This window comes from Protomyctophum bolini (genome assembly GCF_963924005.1).
Source record: "Protomyctophum bolini genome assembly, chromosome: 4".
Lineage (NCBI taxonomy): Eukaryota > Metazoa > Chordata > Actinopteri > Myctophiformes > Myctophidae > Protomyctophum > Protomyctophum bolini.
This window is the reverse complement of record NC_137865.1, coordinates 35,235,764-35,250,437: the sequence shown is the minus strand read 5'-3', so window position 1 is coordinate 35,250,437 and position 14,674 is coordinate 35,235,764. Positions and strand designations below refer to the sequence as shown.

At 40.9% G+C, this 14,674-nt stretch overlaps 2 protein-coding genes across 3 annotated transcripts in view; both read right to left on the bottom strand.

Annotated features, from left to right (window-relative positions):
* The window catches only part of swap70b (switching B cell complex subunit SWAP70b), a 29,994-nt gene extending 28,673 nt beyond the window's left edge, over window positions 1-1,321 (bottom strand). Inside the window, exon 1 of the mRNA XM_080762407.1 lies at window positions 1,176-1,321. Within this exon, the coding sequence (XP_080618533.1) occupies window positions 1,176-1,271 (96 nt within the window). The 5' untranslated portion in view covers window positions 1,272-1,321. The remainder of the gene's footprint in view (window positions 1-1,175) is intronic.
* Window positions 1,322-2,417: 1,096 nt separating this feature from the next.
* On the bottom strand, window positions 2,418-14,588 carry wee1 (WEE1 G2 checkpoint kinase). Of its 2 annotated transcripts, none has more exons than XM_080761508.1 (10): window positions 12,665-14,588; window positions 10,518-10,780; window positions 9,306-9,372; window positions 8,626-8,798; window positions 7,763-8,031; window positions 7,183-7,275; window positions 6,534-6,619; window positions 5,820-5,990; window positions 5,317-5,462; window positions 2,418-4,235 (listed from the first exon to the last, which is right to left on the bottom strand). In XM_080761508.1, the coding sequence occupies exons 1-10, from the start codon at window positions 13,226-13,228 to the stop codon at window positions 4,067-4,069; spliced, it is 2,001 nt and encodes a 666-aa protein (XP_080617634.1). In that variant the 5' UTR covers window positions 13,229-14,588; the 3' UTR covers window positions 2,418-4,066. The 2 variants fall into 2 exon arrangements, with proteins under 2 accessions (XP_080617634.1, XP_080617635.1); XM_080761509.1 differs by having other exon boundaries at window positions 10,542-10,780.
* Window positions 14,589-14,674: the final 86 nt, after the last annotated feature.

Sequence of the window (14,674 nt, the reverse complement as noted above, 5' to 3'; positions counted from 1 at the left end):
CGCATTCCTTGTGCTGTTGAAGTATTGTAAAGTCAGCAGCAGCACTGCTGTTTGGATAGTCTAAAGTTAGGTAAGAAAGAGGAAGTAAGGCATGACCTTGTTCAGCCTGCCCTGAACTACACAGAATATATATATATTTATTTAATTTCCTTTTACACACAAACCACTGGAGGTCAGACATTTTTGTGAAAGATCCATGTCACCACAAAGCAGCATAATATGTAGGCTACTTGGCTAGTAGCCTACATTAGGCTGGTTCTCGGACAGAAATTGTAAAACATAGCTGTTTTGGATAAACATCTGGGTAAATCAAAGTTAATAATTCCACTCCCTGTAGCTACTAAAAAAAACACATTCACAGTCAAGATTGTTTGAGTAAGTAAGTAATATAACTTTAAATTGTAGTGGTGCTAGCCCTTCCTATGTCAAGCTTAGAGGGTAAACACACACATTGTCCCAAACATTAAATGCAGTTGATAATGAATGGCCAGCTTTGAGTGTTTGTGTAAACACAAACATTGAATGATTGAATGCCATTGACAATGGCCAGCTAAAACATTGGAGACAACAGTGGAGGAAGCAAATTGTGATTGGACTGTGGACAGAATGAGATGATGATAAGAGCGCCCCTCACTTCACACGGTGTGATTTTTAACAGTATAGGCTACAACGTAGCCCAAAATTTTAGAGGCTACAACGCAAGTGGAGTTATTAACCAATAACCATCCATCCCTGAAAGTCATCTAGACAGGCGACCTGACCACTCTAATTAATATCAATAAATTAAAGTGTTTTTTGACCAACTATAAATACAATAAAAAGGTGATATTAAGAAAAGTTCAAAACATAACATAGAGTATAGTAGCCTATCAACAGCCGTTTCATACCACTTCATCTGAAATAAGTGTTGAGCGACATGCATGTTCGGACTAACGGGACTTCGGATCTATGGGTAGTTGTTCCCTTCAGGAATCGGGATGCAGAACAGGATAAAGTTTGAGGTTTCAGGTTAACCAGTGGAGACTCTTGAGTTGAGCTAGCCATGGTTCATCAGTCATGTTTCAGGGCTAGAGTTGAGCTGGCAGCTGAACATACAAGAATTTCCTGCTTGCTCACCGGAGTCACCGCAGCTCCAACGAAAATTAGGATATAAAAAATTGTATAAAAAAACGTACCTTCAACTGTGATTTGGACACTTTCCCACTTTTGTCCACGTCGAGGGCAGTAAATGCGTGCCATATTGACTTCAGAAGTTCGTCGCGCAGAGCCATAGTAATAAATAGCAGCTATCTCTCTCTCTCTCCCCCGTGGTGTAACTAAATGTGATGTGAAGTGAACTACTCGCCTGTGTGCGTGTGTGTGTGTGTGTGTGTGATAGCAGCAGTGTCACATGACGCGCGTGTCTGGCATGATGATGATTCAAGACAAAGTGCTGTAGCTCCACTCAGCGTGCATGGGGAAAAACACATCAAAACACTAAGTCAGTGGTTTTAAACCCTTTTCATGTCAAGGTCCATTATTTATTCTGCAGCATGATTTGAACCACGGACCACCACCATGACAGACACAAAACTAAATAATATTTTGCTGCCGTTGGATAAGATTTTAATGTCCACAATTCCACGCTGTAGCCTATTGATGTTTTGAACCATTAGGAGATAATACAGCAGATGTTGATCAAAATAACAATTCAGCATTGTCTAATTTGTGTAGACTTCTTGTAATTTAAGTAATGCATCTATGTTTATTGTTTAACAATTAATAATTGAACTCGACTCCTCGAGTGTTCAATTAAACCAAATGGACCTGTGCGGGTCCATTGGTTGAAAACGAATGCACCAAGCTACAAATATGTGACTTGAAGTATGGATGGATGCACACAATAAGGAAGCTATCTACAAGCTTTTTTTAAGAAAGTATTTTTCAACATGAAATCAATGATGCGATTATTGCAATTTAGGCGATTATGTGACAGACTGAAACCTGACCACTACAACACAGCTCCACAGTAATCCATAGCAGCAGGTGGCTGTAGCTCTGTGAACGGAACTGTAGGAATAGACAGGATTAGTGCCAATTATGTATTTATGTTGAACCGTTATTGTTGTAGTTATCAATACTGTTATGGATTTGGCGTAGTTGTTCACACAACACTGTAACACAGTATAAAATGTTGTGTTATGGTCCGATGTAGTTTTTCAATGTGTCTGAACTGTCTGGCTTGTGTGGGTGTGTTGACAGATTGCATTGAGAAAATTAGGATATAGCCTCAAATAGGAACTAGTTCCACTCCCAGTTGTCCAATAATTCATATAGGCCCACTTTTGTTTGCGAATTGTGAATGATGATCTCAGGAGGTAACTTCCCTTTGGCATACGACTCAAAAACTATTAATGCAATTAGTTCACATTGGACGAGATTTATTAAAACATATGTACAGGTTATAACAAGAAGTTAGGGGTGTGGTGGGCAACAAAAAAAGTTAAAGGTGGTGTTATTTTTGTTCAAATAAGCTCAAGATTCATATATCAATCATTGCTAGTGTTTTTTTCTCCCCGGTTATCAGGGGTCTCCATTTCTTAAATTTCTTTAGTAAATTTCATCCACTTTATTAGATTGTGGTGATTCACAGCCAACTGAAATAAAAGAGCTGGAGACAGTGAAGAGATGAGGAGACCCCGTTACCAAACAAACATTGTATTCTAGCAATGATTGCTATACTAGAATATAGAGATTTAGCTTTTCAACTAAACTGTTTTAACAAAAACATTTCACTTATAGCACCTTTAACACAAACAGTAATCGTGAAAACAAACCTTATAGAAAATGACAGAACAGAAAAACAAGTGGAAAAATGAGAACAAGTGAGTCCACTGAACACAACAATGATTGTTCTAATGCTACAAGGCAGGGTTGGCAGCTCAAATTAACACCGGTACCGTTTCATTTTCTTCTACCCGTACAGACAAAGGATAGCTCATTAGATACGGTTCTCAGACAAAACGCTGTAATGATCCTAGCAGATCAGACAGGATGAAAACAAAAAAATAGGAGATGAACAAAAATGAGACTTCTGCTATTCGAAATAAGAGCCATTGATCTCCTAACTGCCACAACCAAACTGACAAACAAAAAGAAAAACATGAATAGCAGCAGCAGGTAAAACATTTTCTTTTTACATGGCAAAAGTTCCACTCATTGCCTCCAAAGTGCTCTTTTAAAACAGCAAATAGTTTTCAGACACTCCCAACCTTCTCATCAAGCGTTCATTCGACAGGCAGTAAGGTGCGTCATAGCGCAGCTAAAGGGGGTGACTACATTCACCAGACACCAGCAGCCAAGTCTGAGTTTTGTCGAAGGACATGCAGAGACAGAAAGTGAAGTCTGACATGTTTGTAGCTTTGTGGAATGGGAAAAAGTACATCAAAAAAGGTATAGTAGCTACCTTTAAAAGGAATGTATTTCCTTGCCATTTCAAGAAGAAAAGTCCTCTTAATCAGCATACGCTATGATAACCTCTGCGAATGAGTCAGCGTTGACAATGGTGTACAAAAAACTGTAATTGTTGACTGAGCTTCACAGATTGGACAGGACAGCACTGTTGCCAACCATCCCGCTGCTTGGATTTCAAAGCCTCTGTAGTCAGTTGACGTTCTTTTCCATCCCCTCCTTCAACCAGATGCTTTAGAACTGCTCCGAGCAACAGTGGACCTGTGACAAGTCCCGTTACAAGTGCCTGGTAGAGAAGACTTTTTACAGCTACAGCCAGTTAACGTCGCCTGGTTTCTGGTGTCAATTTCCACTCCTTGGGTTAACAGTCCAACCGACCGAAACCTTTTTTGACGAGTGTGCAATGTGCCACCACGTTTAGTTTTTTTCACAAACCCAAGAAAAAAACCAAATGAAAACGGTCGGAATTCAGTCTATGATAAAGCAAATAGGAGCCAGCCCACATCTTTAACCTTGAGTGTCAGTAGATGGTAAGGCTGACTGATCGGTTCATCTTTAACCTCGAGTGTCAGTAGATGGTAAGGCTGACTGATCGGTACATCTTTAACCTCGAGTGTCAGTAGATGGTAAGGCTGACTGATCGGTTCATCTTCTTGCCAATGAGTCTGGACTCTCTGGAGCTTCTGGGGTTGGACTGGAGCGCGGTGGAACGGGTCAGAACGCGGTCTGTGGTCAGAACCTTCTCTTCAGCAGCTGCCATGGCCATCTGGGCCTTCTTCAACTCCCTGAGAAAGAAAACGAGAAAGAAAAGTCAGAAAAAAGGCAGTAAATGATGAAATGGCTCAGAAAAAGCTGTTAAAACAGCTTCCCTGCGTAAACCGCTATACACACGTTTTATTCCATTGCCTTTACCTGCATAACACTGTTATAATGGAATACAGCATATAGAGTATACTATAGCGTATAGCGCTATAGTATTTGTTTTAAGTTTAATTTGCCGCTTTTTAATTTTCACAGACATGGTGACGTGGCCGACGCGTTATGATGACTTAACCGAAAATCGACCTATCTATTGGCTTTCTTCTGGGAAAGTGAGTTCAATGCAAGTGAACGGGCGTTTACACTGTGATCCATCCGCCATTACGGTTAGTTGTTCTTCCGCATCACGACAGTGGATTCTTTTTCAGCTCGGCAACAAACCATGGGACTATTTTCAGGGGGATTTTCATGGATCAAAGGTGCAAATACTTTGGCTTATGCTCCAAAGGTAATTAAACAATATCGGCAGTGACCGTGGCTTGTTATAACTTATAATAGGCTATAATGCACAGAATGTGTTAAAATCTGTGCTTTTATCATCTCCTTGTTCCCTACACTTAATTCCTCTCTCTGTCTCTCTCCACTGTGATCTAATGAAGCAGAACCACTGCCAACTGATCTAAATAAAAGGTCATACACTAATCAAACACCACAACTTTGACTATACAGCAATAATGTATTTGCTGAACATACAGGTCTTGTTTTGGACATAGTATCTGTCACCTTGGAGCAAGCAATCAGAAAACTTAATGGCTGATTTTACACTTGCTGAAAATAGCCGATCTACAAGCTCACAACGCGTTGCGAGCTTGTAGATGCAACCAGGAGTAAAATGACTTTACTGGATCTCTTGTCCACTAGTCTCTCCCTAACATTTTAGTCTTTAGTTTTGATTTGATGAAATTGTCAATATATTTAGTCTTAGTCATCATAGCTTAGTTTTCATTTAGTTTGTCAGTGAGTGAACAAAGGTAGTCGACAAACATTTTTCTTAATCAACACTGGTTATTATCGTCATCACAGTCCTTTATTCTGTATACTACTTACTTGAGGAGAAGGGCGTTTTTGAATTTCTCTGCGTTGAGCTCTACTCTGAGCTGGTCTGCCCTCTTCCTGGCTGCCGTTAGAAGCACTGGGTGTTTAATGAGGTCAGAGGTCGAAGGTCGCCGAGCAGGGTCAGGGTGGATCATCAGCTGCACACACACACGCACACACACACACACAGATTAGAAAAGCTACTAAACCAGATGGCACAGAACCAAAGGAATCGGTAGATTTGTAAAACACTAAAAACTGTATCATTGTATCAAATGCATTAATTTCAGACCAAGAAATACATCATGTTATATGGCATTTCATGTATGCTGAATAGCCAGGAAGAAATACATCATGATGTATGGTATTTAATGTATACTGAATAGCCAGGAAGAAATACAGTAGTTACAGTATGTTTACATTCTAAAACATGCTGAAACTATTGCCAGCCAGGTGCTAATGCGATTTATTGACCGATGAAGGTTTTTGGTAAGTCTCTGTCAAAGTCCTCTTACCTTGAGGAGACTGAGGAACTCTGGAGACAGCACTTGAGGGATGGGGGGAAGTTTGCCCTGGCGGATCTCGTGCCACTTGTCACCGTTAGTGGGGAGGGGCTCAGCCCCTGAGGCACTGACCACAGTCAGAGCCAGAGCGAAAATATCTGCCTTCATCAGATTACGGTAGTCCTGAGGGAGAAAGATCAGAAGTAAATTTAAGTTTATTATAGCCAGGAAGTAGCATCATGACAAGGAAAAAGTGCACAGATCGATTACTACAAGAGGCAAAAGACCAACGGCATAAGAGGCTGTGAAAGGCCAAGCATTCATAGGTCCTGGCTGAACAAATAACATTTGATGTACTTTTGTCCAATTATAATTTAGGCATTTAGCAGATTCTCTTACCAAACACTATTAGCCAGTGCAAGATCAGAGTAAAGATGAACCCTAGTTGACAAGGTAAATAGTCACATAAGTAGTCTACGTCTAGAGTGAGAACAATTTATTGCCTCAGAAACTAAGATACCAGAGAAACATCAAGCATCTGCCTGAACATGCCATCTAAAAATATATTCTTAACCTTTGTGCTCAAATCTAAATAACCAACATTTATGCATAGACAAAAACTAGCATCTTCTATTTTGAAGAAGAAATGTGACAAAGATGGGACAAACTAGCAACTCCGGAATAAAAGATGACAACAACAAAGTTTCCAGATGAAATTAAACTCACCTCTTGTAAAACTTCATTAGCCAGGTACCTGCTGTCTCCTTCCTCTACCTGTGGGTTGTTCACTCTAGTTACATGGCCCAGGTCACCTGGAGAGAAAAGTGACATAATATGCATTTAAGCTGATGCACTCTCATCAATTTCAATCATTGCAACACTAGAATTAGTCCCAAGGAACAGGATCCCAGTAGGCTATTAATAGCCAAATGTAAATGTAGTTACGGTGAAAAAAATTACGAAGACACTCCGCCACTGGCTAGTAGGAAAAATATATATATATTTCCAACACATGCTTCAGAGATTTGCCGTTACAATCTACAGCTGTAGATCTGCTGTGCTGCATCTGTAATTGCCTCAGACCTCAAACTACAGTTTTAATAACTACAGAGCCAAAATGTTGATTCAGATTATAATTGTATTGCAAAACAAATTATTCTGTGAAAAGACATAGGCTGCGCAACAGTGACACTTGGTGGTGAACAAACTCTATAACACTATTTCCGTGCTCAGACGGACAGACCCAGCCAGCCATCCAGCCTGAGTTGCTGTGCACTGGAGTGGCTGCACCACTCACAAACAACAACAACAAATTTCCTAGCCATGTCTTTTTCCAGGTAGTAATTCCATTGATCACATCCAAAGTAACTCTTACCTATTTTGAAGACCACACTGGCTGTTAGATCCTCCTCTTCTTCATCGCACGTATCTGTAATGGCTACAGACCTCCGGGAGATGAAGATGTTACCTGAGTAAAGAGCACACATGTTAATGTTAATAATTTTCTTAGATTTCTTAGATTTTAGTAGATGGGGAGAGATATGGGGAGGGGGGGGGGGGGGGGGGGAGACAAGACATGCAGTAAAGGCCGTCGGGATCGGGAGTCGATTTTACGGCACACTGCCAGACTGGATTACCAGCCACGGTGCCTGTACCACTGAGCCATGGCCCAGGCCAAGAGCACACATTTTTAATTCAACTAACTAAATATATTGACAATTTCATCAACAGATAAAACCTAGATTAAAATGTTAGGAAGGGACTAGTGGACAAGAGATCCAGTATAAGTAAAAGACAAGTCATTTTACACTTGCATTCTGAAAATAGATGATCTACGTTCAGCAAGTGTAAAATCATCAAACAATCAAACATTCCAGGTGACAATTTGTTTTAACTAAAAGTAAATGAGAACTATTCTTCAAAAGACTGCCTGAAAACTAAAATCAGCGACTCACTTGGTTTGATGTCCATGTGTACGAGCGAGGTGGAGTGGATGTGTTTGAGTCCTCTGGTGACCTGCAGCAGCAGGTCTTTGAGCTCGGGCTCCGACAGGTAGCGGAGTTGCCGGTAGTTCTCTTTGATGACGTCCGACAACGTGCCGCCGTTACAGTACTCGTTTTGGATCAGCATGTGGTCGTCCTCCGCCCACGCAGAGTGGTAACGCACCACATGGTGGTGCACGCCCAGCACGGCGTGAGCGTACACCTCCCGCAAGGCGTTCTGCCTGGAGGAGGCAGCGAGGGAAGGAAGACATACAAGTTTAATTGGCATGCATCAAGGTAAAGTCTCAGTATACAGTAATTGAGTTAAAAGGATTTCAACTTCCAGCTAGGAATGTTAATAGTTCATCGATAAATCACGGTTAAGAAATTAGTCAATTAAACTTAACAGTTAATAAGTAATCAAATTAATAAAAACATCTCTGCTTTTGCATGTGATGTGACAGACAAGACAGTGGGGTACATGCCATCCCTACTTCCAGCTAATGAGCTATATTGACACTGGACAAAATTTGAAGGAAAAAGTTCGAGGGAATCTTTCATAATCATTTCAACCTTGTATTGAGCAATATCAGGACAGGGTAGTTTGGCTATAGTACTCTTGGCTTGATGCTATATTATCTTTACAATTGTTTTCTTCAGAACATGAAGTAGTTTGACCTGTGTCAAAAGGATTTTTTGATTCCGTTGCAATTTGCGATTACAGTTAATTATGCAATCACTTCTAGGCATTTGCTAATCATGTTTCTTCCCGACCTACCAAACATGAAAACAGGTTGTAGAGAAATCAGAATGAATCGGAGAGTTTGGTGACTTACTCATCTACAGATCCTGCCAGGGGCTTCTTTGACTTCTTGATGGCATAGATGCAGCCATCCAGTCTCTTCACACATTTGAACACAGCGCCAAACTCCCCCGAGCCGATCTTCTCTAGCTCATGGAACTCAGAGGCATACCGGGACATCATGTGACTCTCCATCATGGTGATTCTCTGGTGAAAGAATAAGGGACAAATAGGTTTAAAAGCTTTGTATTGACATTTAGACCTGAGGCAGACAAAAAAAGGCTTCTTCTTGTTTCTATATCAGTGGTTTTTAAATTATTTCATGTCAAGCGACCCCAAAAATTACATGTAATTGGCCGCCGATCTGTAAATATGTTCCAGGAACCCCCCCCCCCCCACCCAAAGCAAAGATTTGACTTAAAAACTTTAGCTCTGAAAGAATATATATTCAAAGATTTGCACCACATTTTCAAAGATTTTTCCAAAATAGCAGATCTACAAGCTTCTAGATCTTCTATTTTTCAATAGCTAAAGTATAACATGATGCTTAAAACAAAAGGGGTTCCCATCCTGAATGGGAACCCCATTGGTAGAGTGACATCATTGTGGCATCTTAAAATCGTTGATAATATTGGCCAAGCGTACTTGTGACCTATCAAAATGTATTATTGTATGTATGTGTAGTGTATTATTACACTGAGAATTATTCATTACCTTAGATGGTCGGAGAATTTCCTCCTCTCCCTCACCATCGCTTAACTCCATGTCTTCCCCACATGAGCTGTGAAGAGACAGACAATACTGTTATTACACATTCTACACACCAGAGGGTGATGGCAGAGAACTTAGTTCATACACTTGATGGAATTCAATAGAAGGCAAGCCATGTGATCTTGGCTTCATGCCAAAACCACTGCCTTCACCTAGTCATGCTTAGTCAACGGTTTTAACGAATCTGGTTACTATGACAATGGGCTACAATCAATGTCCATCATCATTATAAACAGGTGCTCGTGTTGGAGAAAAGAAGAAAGAAAAAAGAAAAAAAAGAGTACGAAATACACGTTCTGCTATATCTATGTGCCGTCTTATATTGCAGTGGTTTTCAACCCTTTTCATATCAAGGCCCATTATTTATTGGGCATCTGAGCCACGGACCACCATTTGATGCGATTTAGGGCTCCATTTTAGTCCATACTAAACCTTATCCCTAAACTATTTTGTCATTTTTTATATATGATAAAATAGTTAAAATAGCAAATCTACATAGACCCGTTGTGAGCTTGTAGATTTCAAATGTTTTTCGAAATACAAGAAAAAAAGGCAAAGTAGTTTAGGGATAAGAGGCAGTGTTCATTTTTTCACAATACTTTGATTTTGTCTTATGAATAAGACACAATTTAGTCTTAGTTCCATTTAGTCTTCTGAAAAACCTTAGTCAACTTAGTATCGAGTCTTAGTCAACAAAATTAACACTGAATTAACCAGGAGGGTCCATTCGGTTTCATTTTATGCTCAAGAGTTAAAGATCTATAAAATAAGATTATATTATATAATATATATTATATATAAGATCCATTTTTTTAACAACCCACCATTTAGCTGGGGACCACCTTGAACTCCCTCAAGGACCACTGGTTGAAAACCACTGTTCTGTTGCACTATGCTTATATGGCTTTAAATATTTACAATAAAAACATATACTCTGCATCTAACTAGAATGAACTTCAGACTTTACTAGTGTACCCAATGATGTCACACTCCAGGGATTCTGGGACGCAATACTGTACTCAGTACTGTACTCTAACGTCGTTAGTAGGACTCATAAAAGGTCCCTGGAACCCAAAGACCACTCCTGGGTCCTATTTACATCACTGCATTGCACAAACTCCAAATAAACCAAGTCTCGAGTATGAAGTTATGAACCTTTCATTGTTTTGATTGACATACTCATTCCAGTGTGACCTCTTCCTGCTGGTCCTGTGCAGTGTGCGTGTGGCGGACTGGATGAGGATGGAGTCTGGGGTGAAGGGGTTAATGTTCACCAGAGGGGACGTCTGGGTTCTCCTCACACCACCTCCACTCTCCACCACCGCTGTCTTCTTGGCCGTCTCCACATTGGTACTGAACAGGGCTACTCTCCTGCTGGAGGAGCCCCCCACACTGCCCCTGGCCCTGGACAGCAAGCTCTGCAAGAGTACAGGATGGTGCATGACAGAATGAGCAAGACAGACAGATAACACTGCATTAACCCATTCTGACCTGAGATCAGATTCAAAAAATGTCTTCTACATCCTGACAATTTTCATTCTGACCTGAGATCAGAGATTCTAAAATGTCTTCTATGTCAGTCGCTCTTCGATTTTTAAAAAATAGCTAAAGCATAATGTAATGCTAACACCAAAAGGGATTCCCGCCTAAAATGGGTTAATAACACAGCATGGCCCGGGTCTGCCTAGCGGTCCGGTCACCTAGCCTGGTAATCGTAGCCTGATTTTTTTCCTGCGTGTCTTAATTGGTGCCTTGCATGGTTTCCGCCGCCATCGGTGTGTGAATGAAATGCACAATCTCTGTATAATTAAATAAGTTACAAAATGGGCTAAAAATCTAGAACGGCGAAACGATAATGGTCGGAAAAATCGAGGTAAAAACAACAAAAACAAAATTTGACTTAAATTGAGCTGCGCATTAATGCACCATACACTATATAACTACAATGTAGTGGCTCATGTCAGCCGGCCGTTAATTTCATTCGAACTCCTACACGTGTACATTATGTAATGGTACGGCATTTAAAAAAACCTTTAACTTTTAAAGTAACCACCCAGTCTGGCACTGACCCAGTTTTATTTTAATGCCGTACCATTACATAATGTACACATGTTTTTTTTTAAATGCCGTACCATTACATAATGTAGACATTATATACATTTTTGATGAATTGAACAAGGTGGAACATCTTGTAAACAAGTGTAATGCTTAATTGGGTCGTCCACTCACAGTTAACAGTATTTGTATTGATTTTGTGCTTGAAATGTACTGTAATTGTGCAAACTGTTATATTGTTATATTTCAATCAATGTAATGGTACGGCATTTAAAAACTGGGTCAGTGGGTGGTTACTTTAAAAGTTAGTTTTTTTAAATGCAGCATGGCACTACATTACATAATGTACACATGTGTACATTATGTAAGGGTGCGGCATTTAAAAAACTGGGTCAGTGGGCGGGTACTTTAAAAGTTAAAGGTTTTTTTAAATGCCCACCACATTACATAATGTACACATGTGTACATTATGTAAGGGTGTGGCATTTAAAAAAATCTGAGTCAGTGGGTGGTACTGGGTACTTTAAAAGTTAAAGGTTTTTTTAAATGCCCACATTACATAATGTACACATGTGTACATTATGTAATGTGGTGCGGCATTTAAAAAAAAATTGGGTCAGTAGTGCCAGTGGGTGGTTACTTTAAAAGTTAAAGCTCAAATGAAATTCAAAAGCCTGTATCACACAGCAGCATTCCAGTTCTTCCAATGAGTTGACAGTGCAAAAAAAACAGTCTGGTCTTCAATAAAAAATAAATAAAACTGAAAGTAATTTGGATTATCAACTTGATGCAAGACAAGACATAAAGTAACAAACAATCCATGATGGGGAAACAAATCCAAAAGCTTTCTCCTAGTTACATAGTTTAACTTTAACATTTCAAACAACCTCCTATTTGTGTCCAACTGTGGCATACGTTGAAATTGGACGAAAGGTTCGGCATGTAATTGTAACGGCCAAAAAAAATAATTTGAAGACTATATGAGATGAAACATTCACAAAAGGAAAACGTTATCAAATAGTTGCGGTTACTTATTATGTTTTGAGCAACAGAGACAGCTTCCATTACTTACTAGTAATGGAATTTCGTGTTGTGTGTTAACGTTTTTATTCATGGGTTTTGGATGGATAATAGCCTAAAGATTAAGACTCTCATAGATTGACATTTTCAAAGTCAGAATCGATTATAAAAGAACATCTACGAGAGTCTAAATCTTTATGGATTTACAAAACAAACAACCAACCTACCTTTGGTGTGTGCGGCGTGTCGAACAGCCGCAGCTTCCTGAAGGTTTTGTGCGGAGGAGTGTCGGGGCAATCCGGGATGTTGGGGGAGCTGGTCGGCTCGCCCTGCATGTCGTCCTGGTCGTCCGGAGGGGAGCAGCAGTCTTCGTACAGCAGCCGAGCAGAGCTCTTCCTCGGCGACGGCGAACAACAGTTGGCAAAAGTCACGCCGCTGCCGCGGGCCTGAAAACACCGAGACGGGGAGTCTGTGAAGCTCTCTCCGTCCTCCTCGTCCCAGAGTTCGGCCTCCTCGTCGCCCCCAGTGCGGTGATGATCCTCAAGTGGGCTGCTGCTGCCCGCCTCGAGCCGCTGCTTCTCGGCGGCTGTGTCCCGGTGATGGTGGTGGAGGCGGCCCCGCACCGGGCTAGTGTCCAGCTCCTCCGCGAAGCCGGACTCTGCTCCCGTGCTGATGTTGTTAACGTCCTCCAGGGACAGCTCCTCGTCCTCTCCGTCGCTGCTCGACGTGAACTGGAGCTTCTGGCGGATCAGCATCGGTCGGCCCGTGATCTTGTTGTAGGTGGTCGACATGTTTTGGGGTTCGAAGCCCCCCTGCCCTGCCTGGCTTCTTCTCGCAAACCAAACACCACGAGCCTCCTCGACACGAAATACTAACGATTGATTGAAGATCGAAGCGTCCGTTGTTTGTGGCACAAATCAACCGGTTAGAACTTAAGACTCCTTAAACTACCTTGTGTTCAAGGTAAAAAAATAAAGAAGAAAAGTGACCGCTGTCGAAAATCCTCAAAACTTTGCTACTAGCATGTTAGCTTAGCATGCTAACCAAAACACGCCCCATGCATCCAACGTTAAAAAAATGGCACCACTTTATGTTCCTCCGTCCGAGCCGTTTCTTCCCGTGAATTAACTTTTAAAACAACGAAAAGAACGTTAACATATTAACAGTTCAACTGCAACACCAATCAAAGCCTCACCGATCGCTTTCCAGTTTAGAAATAAAGTATTTGTAGTTGTAAAGCCTTTGCAATGTTTACTAAAAGCTTTTGAATGAAGCGGAGACTGGAGTTTCAGTTAACAACTTCTGTCCTGTCTGTCTTCCTGCTATCACGCGCGTGGCAATGACTTCCCGCGACCGTTGGGACAACGTGATCTTCCTCGGCCAATCAGAGCGCGCACTGACAGTTTGAAACGGGGGGCGTTCCCAGAGGTTTAATTAATAGGCGTTTCGGAGAGCTTTACGTCATTGGGGGAGGGGTGTTAGTCTATGGTTCACACGGGCAGATGTAAAAGACGCAGTCTACCGTTCATTGTCAATGGAAGCCAGCGACATGAAGATGCAAAGACGCAATGTGCATGCATCTGCTCTAAAATTGACAATGAATGGTTGACTGCATCTTTGCGTCTGCCTAGTGTGAACGCAACAGTCTGGCGCGAACGAACGTACCGGTATGTTACTTTGCTAGCTAGTTTGCTTTCAGATTCACCCCCTTGTGTTTAGATGGATGGATGGGGGAAGTCAAGTCTTTGGGTCAAACAATTAACATTAGCTAGCCCAGGACAATGCGCCCATTGTTTAGACGGCACGCATGACGATCAAAGCTGGTCTTACTCTTGAGTTTGAAGTTACAATTGAGTAAAGGGGCCATTCATTTTGGTTAATACATGACAAAACAATTAAGAGATGCTGCTGAGCACCAAATACCTGTAAAAGCTTATGTTTGTTGGCCGATTTAATTACATAAGTGTGGTCTCTTTTTAAATTAGAAATGTGGCTTTGAAATTTAAATGTATTTTTCCCTTATCACAGGGCAAATATGTATTTGTACATGTATGTAAACATCTTGTAATAGCCAACTCACATGATTATATGGAATTAATTGTTGGCCTTGCCCATTGCTTCAATAATTATATAATTTGTTGTTTAAAGCTGGAATCCATAACTTGTTTAAGTGAATAAAATATTAATTTGACCAATCTTTATATTTTCGATTACTAGCAGACCATCTTAATATGCCT